Below are 7,994 nucleotides of genomic sequence, written 5' to 3' on the forward strand. Positions count from 1 at the left end.
TATTAAATAGAATTTCATTAGTCACACAAAACAAATGTGTCAGCGGAAGCAATATCATATTACACCTGTAACATAATAATGCAGAATTAGTAAGAATGTAGGGCAATGACCGCAAAAAAGCAACGATTATATTTTTGCAACATCGCCAGAAACACCTTGCAAATTTCAATAACGGAAATTAAAACTGCAACTTCTAGAAATAATATTCTCATGTCGTCTAATATTGCATTTTAACCTGACGGTGCAAAATTAGTAACAATGTAGGGTAACGACCGCAAAAAAAGCATCGATTTTATTTTTTAGTATACGATTTCATTATTATGACACAGCACATTCCACAATACTTGTTAAAAACGGAAATTAAAACCACAAATTCTAGAAATAATATGCAAATGTCGTTTCAAGGAATCCTGCAAGTACATGTAAATTATAATGCATCATCAAAATAACCTACTATATAAATAGAAATCGGAGGATAGTCAGTTCATTGAGTTTCTGAGAAGTATAAAGTGTAATAATTGTGTATAACCAATTGTGTCGGAGCTATAGTTAGCATTTCAACCCTTCGCTAGTAAGTTCGCAGTGCAGTGATAAATATTGAATCAAGGTAAGCGATTTTTGTTGTTCATTCGTTAAACATTTTTATGTGTATTTATTATGTACTTGTGTTTCATGTTTTAAATATTTTTTTAAATAAGTTCTTGTGTTAGTATTATATACTTGTGGCTGTTTTATGTATTTTTAACATAATTACGTGCAAAAAAAGTTCACTTCTACTCTGCTTTAATAATTTTGACTTCTCTTTCTCTCTCCTCATTTTTGTGTACAGGCCTTCTATGTACTTGTGTTTCTTTTATCTATGTAGTTTTAAATAATTACGTCCAAAGAATTTCCCATCTGCTCTGCTTTAATAATTGTGGATTACTGTTTTCTATTTCTCTCTGTTTATGTATGAATAGTTTTCTACCAATTGGCAATCTTAGTGCTGCATTGGGTTAGTATATAAAAACACTATGCGTTTTTTTTATTTTTCATACTGGTACATTGTAATAATTAAAGCTATTAATACAAGTTAATAATTAAAAACTAGACGTCCTAGTCGATTTATTTTAACATTTTCATCCATAGATGTAACGGCATATCGGTTAAACGATAGTGCCTTATATTCTACGTCTGTGCGCTGTTTAAATTGTTGGTTGATTGTTCATTACTATTACGACGTGTTTACCATTTTTTCTGCGCATTTTCAAATCGGCTTCGATGATGTGGTTGTTCATTTTTAAAGAAAGGTTTGATAATTTTATTAAATTTATCCTGGAATGCTTGATGTCTCAAATATCCTCGAGAATCTCTATGAATACCTGGGACTTTTAATATTTTTCATAATTGAGGCTGTTAAAGCCAGTTTGGATAGGTGATGTCATAGCTCCTTTTAAAGGTAGTGACGTGTGCAACCGATAAACTGATATGTATATAATAAAAAGTACGCTAAATAAATTCTATAATATTTTATTTGTTAAAAATTAATACGTATAAAACACAGAACTTTAGTATATTCATTCTTGAAGGTCGGATATGTTATCTGTTATTAAGATGAACTTAAATTCTAAAGTTTTTCTTGGTTGTTCTAAAATTTCTTGTTTTCTTGAGGTATGTGTCTGTTATTAGTCAATAATATCTAGGTACCTCAGTTCTTCTATAATTTCAGCTGCTTTTTTTCCGGTTAAAGCGTCGGCTTTTGAAAGAATTTCAAGGCCTTTCACAAGCATGTTCGGGTCGCCATGTTCGCTATACAGACACCATATCTCTTCCAGTTCGTCAAGTATCTGCTTCTTTGCTATATCACAAACCCTTCTTTCAGCAGTTCTTGTGGGAACATCAACACGGTTTTTCTTTGAACCTTGCATCTGCATGTCTTTTGTATTTTGACCCTTCTGTGATATATGTCTTCTTTTACACTGTTGTTGTATGTCTGACATATCTTCTACTTGTGGTTCTACATTTATTGCGGTACCATGTAAAGCCTGTGTTCTTCTTCTTTTTCCTTGATACATTGGCTTAATAATTTTTTCGTATTTTGCTGTGTGAGATTGGTGACGTAGACGTCCACGGTCATCTTTATGCACTCCGGATTCGTCTAGAAGAGTTTTGTAAATTTTTTGGTCGGCTAGAGTATATTGTGTAGGTTCCTTCGAGAAAATCAGGTCGTACAGGCCGGGTGTAGCTTTAAAAATGTGTGAATCCATTTTAATGCTATCTTTACTGAACTGAATGGTGTGATTTCCAAACTCCCATTCACCCGTCTCCCAGTTATACTTGGGGCCAAAGATCTGGTCAGTATTCCCTAAATCTTGTGTATATGTTTCTAAATAAGGGTTGTATGATGTTTGCATATGTAGAGGTTCGTCGTCACAGGTCTGTGGATGTTGATTAATTTGTGAGTCATCTTCGTTGAGATCTGGTTTAGGAACATTTTCATTCACATAATTGCTTATTTCTTTAAGAGGCGAAGTTATTGGCTTAAACGTTGTCTGTAGAACCTCTTTCACATCAGCTTGCATTCTTCTAAGAGCTTTGTACTTTTCTCTCACTATTGCCGCAAGTTTGTTTACTTGAACCGCTCTATTTGAAGACATGTTAACAAATGACTTTTCGACTTGTAACTGCTTGTATTTATACCTCTGTGACCTTCTGTTAGCGTGTCTGTGTAGACGTCTGTACGTCTCAGGTAACCCTCTGTTATCGCCTGTATCTTCTGTTAGCGTGTCTCTGATGACGTCTGTACCCCTCTGTGTCTTCTGTTAGTGTGTCTCTGATGGCGTCTGTACCCCTCTGTCGTCGTTTGTGTCTTCTGTTAGCGTGTCTCTGATGACGTCTGTACCACTCTGTGGTCGTCTGTGTCTTCTGTTAGCGTGTCTCTGATGACGTATGTACCCCTCTGTGGTCGTCTGCGCCTTCTGTAAGCGTGTCTGTGATGACGTCTGTATGTCTCCGATACCCCTCTGTGGTTGTTTATGCCTTCTGTTAGCATGTCTCTGATGACGTCTGTACGTCAGAGGTACCCCCTCTGTACTTCTGAGGTACTGCAGTTAGTAATGAAAGTGGTGGGGAATAATCAAGATTTTTAGGTGTTTAAATCTAAAATTTGCTACTTATACACTTGTGCAGTGTTTATAGTGTTTGCTATATCGGATTATGTTGGTAGTACTGATACCTTCATGTATCTCTCGTAGCCTGAGTAGGGAAAAATGTAACCAAGTTTAGTAAATGTCTTAAATGCAGCACTTTTACATTGATTCTTATGGAACAACAGGCACAAATCTACACAATTCAGGGGCCTTTTAAGCATAACCTAATACCATTCAGTTTTCCGTCCGACTAGAAGAATATCTTAATACTCGGCATTAAGATATTTTCTTCATTCTGTTTCAGATATTCCTAGCGTTCAGACGTGTGCTCTGGTGAGTTTTAAATCATTTAGACGTGCTCTGGTGAGTGATATATTTGCAATTTTTCAAAGATTTTTAATTTTTTTGAAAATTTTTGTATTTCTGATTCAGATTTTTAAAAATTTATAATTTTTGAACATTTTTTTCTTAACATATATTTGAATATTGGCTTTTTTTGTTTAAACATGTTGAATAAACTTATTCAGTTAATTGCATCCATCTTAGGTTTAATTAAAACTGATTATCAGGAAGATAATGTTAAAAACGGGCTAGTAGAGTGTAGGAAAGCTATAAAAACGATACATAATGGGATGAGGTTTGCAAAGACGATTGGTGAAAAGCAGCACCTCGAAGCCCAGATGCGGCAGGTGAAAACATTAAGAAACCAACTAAAAGCCGAACAGAAGAAGGGCGCGGGACTTAACTCTCGACCGGAGACTGCGTACAAGAGGGTACAATGGGATGACTCTATATCTGCATTCAATTCAAGAATTCGGACTGGTGTCATCTCAAACCTTAAACACAAGGACCCGAGTAGTTTCCTGGTAGATTGCAAAGCTTTGTTTAAGCGACGAATTCAGAACGCTCTTAAGACTGATGAGGCAGTAAAGGTGAATATGGCATTTGGTGGGGAATTTGAAGTAGCCAGCGGAGATATGATCCTAAATGAAACCAAGTATTTCACTACTTCAAACTCTCCCATATACAAAGACACAAACTTGGATGAGTGGTTTGAAAAGAGAGTAGTGGAGCCCATCTCCAGAGACTTGGAAGAATTCCAAGAACGCGATTCTGGATGGGCTCTAAAGGCAGTTGTTAACCTGGGGGTCAACATTAACAAATTTACGCCGCAACTTGGATCCTCCTACATTAAACTTCCCCCTCACATAAAGCGAAAGAAGGCATGTATCAATGTTAAGAACGATGACGAGGCATGCTTTGCATGGGCTGTCATATCAGCATTATACCCTACAACTAAACATATCGATTTAATCTCATCTTATCCGCACTACTCGAGCATATTAAAACTTAAAGGTATTCAGTGGCCTATGACCATCAAACAGATTCCGAATTTTGAAAAGCAGAATAATATTTCAATCAACGTATACATTTTGAAAAAGGAGAAGAACAGTACGATCCTCCCAACCTTCCTAACAAAGAACAAGAAGGATAAACATGTGAATCTTCTTCATGTTCAAGATAAATATGATGAGCAAGGTCCGATTAGATATCATTACGTTTGGATAAAAAATCTATCCCGCCTCCTTTCCAAACAATTGAGCAATGAAAATGGAACAAAATATTTCTGTGATGCCTGCCTACATTACTTTCGATCACAGGAAAAGTTAAATTTTCATAAGACATGCTGTAAAGGGCGATCAGATTTTATATGTGATAGGTGTTTACAACCATTTTCATCATCAGCACAACTAGAAGCCCATACCGACGATTGTGATAGAATGAATGAAACAGCCATCAAAATGCCAAAAGAAACTCGTAAAATGCTAAGATTTAAGAATTTCAGGAATAAGATTAAAGCCCCCTTCGCCGTATATGCAGAACACCAAGAACATATTCCTGTAGCAGTTGGGTATTTCTTCAAATGTTCATATCGTTCACCCTATCGTTTTATAGATCATATCGAGGAAAGGATTGCATGAAATGGTTCGCAGATGAACTTAATCAACTTGCCGAGAATGTTTTTCCAGTTTTTATGTGCCCATATGATATAAATATGACATCTCAGCAAGAGAGTGAATTTCTGGCAGCCACTCATTGCCATATCTGCGAGCAGCGCTTCTCCCTCGATGATAAGAAAGTTCGGGACCACGACCACCTCACTCCAGATAATAACTACAGAGGGGCAGCTCATGAAGGGTGCAACATTAATTACAAAGATGCTCATACTATCCCAGTAATATTTCATAACCTTAGCGGATATGACGCCCATTTCATTGTTAATGATATTGCTTCACATATCAAAGGCCCCGTAGATCTTCTTCCTATTACTAAGGAAAAATATATCTCTTTTACGAAACACATTGATGATGCACGAATTAAATTCCGTTTTGTCGATAGTTTTCGATTCATGGCTTCTTCTCTCGATAAGCTCTCTTCTTATTTGATAAAATATCCTAATCTCCGCTCCCAATATACTTCGCTTCCTGAGGAGAATTTCTATCTTCTAACTAAGAAAGGAATCATGCCATATGATTATATTGATTCATTTACAAAATTTAGTGACACGTCTCTACCTCCTATCGAGTCTTTTTACAATAAACTTGAGGATAAACCATGTCCTCGTCGGCATTATCGTAGAGCTCAAGATGTCTGGTCGTCATTCTCCTGTTCCACTCTCGGTGATTATATAGATTTATACATGAAAACAGACATTCTTCTTCTTGCAGACGTCTTTGAGCAATTTCGATCCAGTTGTCTCAAAACATATAATCTTGACCCAGCTCATTACTTTACTCTTCCCGGCTTCACGTGGGATGCAATGCTTAAGCACACAAAACAGGAACTGGAGCTCTTAACAGATCCAGATATGTTTTTGTTTGTGGAGCGTGGTATTCGCGGTGGTTTGAGTCAAGTATGCTCGAAACGCCGCGTTCACGCCAACAACAAGTATATGGCATCTTACGATCCTTCAAAGCCCGACTCCTATCTGATGTATTTCGATGTAAATAATCAATATGGTTGGGCAATGTCTCAATTCCTTCCGTATGGAGGGTTCGAGTGGGTCGATGCCAACATTGATATTCTAAGTATTCCAGACGATGCTTCTGAAGGGTATTTTCTCGAGGTTGATCTGGAGTACCCCCAACATATCCACGATCGTCATAAAGATCTTCCGTTTTGCCCCCAATCATTAAACCCTAAAACTATGCTTCCTCCTAAACGACCGCGAGAGCAAACCAAATTAATGGCTACCGTTCATGATAAAGAAAGATACGTAATTCATTACAGGGCCTTGAAGCAAGCGCTAGCACACGGATTGGTGCTCAAAAAGATTCACCGAGCCCTGAAATTTAAGCAGTCTTCTTGGCTAAAGAGGTATATTGACCTGAATACAAATCTTCGGAAGGCAGCGAAAAATGAATTTGAGAAAAATCTCTTCAAGCTTATGAACAATGCTGTGTTCGGCAAGACCATGGAGAATGTGCGCAAGCGCGTTGATATTAAATTGCTTACTGAATGGGAGGGTCGTTACGGAGCTGCAGCTAGAATAAGCAGTCCCCTGTTTAAGAATGCTACTATTTTTAATGAAAGCTTGGTAGCTGTCGAGATGCATAGAGCAGAAATATGGTTAGATAAACCAATATATGTGGGCATGAGTATATTGGATTTGGCTAAAACCACGATCTACGATTTTCACTATGGGTATTTAGATAGAAGGTTTGGTGAGAACTTTACGACTTGCTATACAGATACTGATAGTGTGATCGTGGAGATACGGGGAAAAGATCCCTATGAGGCTATGAAAACAGACTGCCATCAGCACTTTGACACGTCTGACTATCCTAAAGATAATAGTTATGGCATTCCTCAGGTTAACAAGAAGGTGTTGGGTATGATGAAGGATGAGAATAATGGATGCATCATGACTGACTACATAGGGCTCCGATCTAAATTATATACGACAAAAGTAGCTATCACAGATAATGACATCAAAAAAAGGAGGATGAAGTTGTTAGATCAGGAATATGAGGACGATGAGATTGAAATCATTATTAGAAATTATGGTGTGACAAAGAAGGCGAAGGGGGTTAAGAAATCTGTTGTAAACACTAAAATTACCTTCGAGGACTATGTCGAGTGTTTAGATACCTTTACAACAAAGACAGCCTCGCAGAATCTAATACGCTCAGATAAGCATCATGTTTATACCATAACACAAAGCAAGATTGCGCTCAGCCCCAATGATGATAAAAGATATCACCTTCCTGAGTCTTATGATACGCTTCCGTGGGGGCACTATTTAATTAATAATCTTGAGATGGATGTTGATTAGATTTAATAGTAAAAATGTGAAAAGCCAGTATTTTTACATTTATCCTTGATGATTTGATTAACTTTAAGATGTATGCTGATTAAATATAATTATATTTTAAAACTTAATTTATTTATTATAACTACAATATTGATAAATAAATCTGAATCAAACACTTTTTTATTATATTCCTCTTATCTCCCTTTAATACCACTAATCATTTTAATATACTTCAGACTAGCGTATTTAGTTGATTGAATATACTCATTTTTTAAAACATTATTTATGTATTACAGCTAACTTAGTGCTAAAAATATCTGGAGCAGACCCTTTTTGCTACATTCCTTTTCTCAACCTTTCCCTTACTCATTGTTTTTATATAATATGATAATTCTAATAGATCTTAGTTTCGTATATATATTATCTCTAAATTAAGTATAATTATTAAGATTAGCCCATATAAAAAGATGTTTAGTTATGACCACTAAAAGATATCTGATATGGACCACATAACTATATATAACAGGCAAATGAATGTGACGTTCTGGTTA

General features: G+C 36.3%; 1 protein-coding gene across 1 annotated transcript; it reads left to right on the forward strand.

Annotated features, from left to right (window-relative positions):
* The first annotated feature begins 5,184 nt into the window (after window positions 1-5,184).
* On the forward strand, window positions 5,185-7,464 carry LOC126886253 (uncharacterized). Its single transcript, XM_050653119.1, has one exon. The coding sequence runs from the start codon at window positions 5,185-5,187 to the stop codon at window positions 7,462-7,464; it is 2,280 nt and encodes a 759-aa protein (XP_050509076.1).
* Window positions 7,465-7,994: the final 530 nt, after the last annotated feature.

The sequence above is a fragment of the Diabrotica virgifera genome, chromosome 6 (assembly GCF_917563875.1).
Source record: "Diabrotica virgifera virgifera chromosome 6, PGI_DIABVI_V3a".
Classification (NCBI taxonomy): Eukaryota; Metazoa; Arthropoda; class Insecta; order Coleoptera; family Chrysomelidae; genus Diabrotica; species Diabrotica virgifera.

Coding starts and splice junctions, on each gene's coding strand:
- LOC126886253 (XM_050653119.1), top strand. CDS start 5,185: ATGACATCTCAGCAAGAGAGTGAATTTCTGGCAGCCACTCATTGCCAT.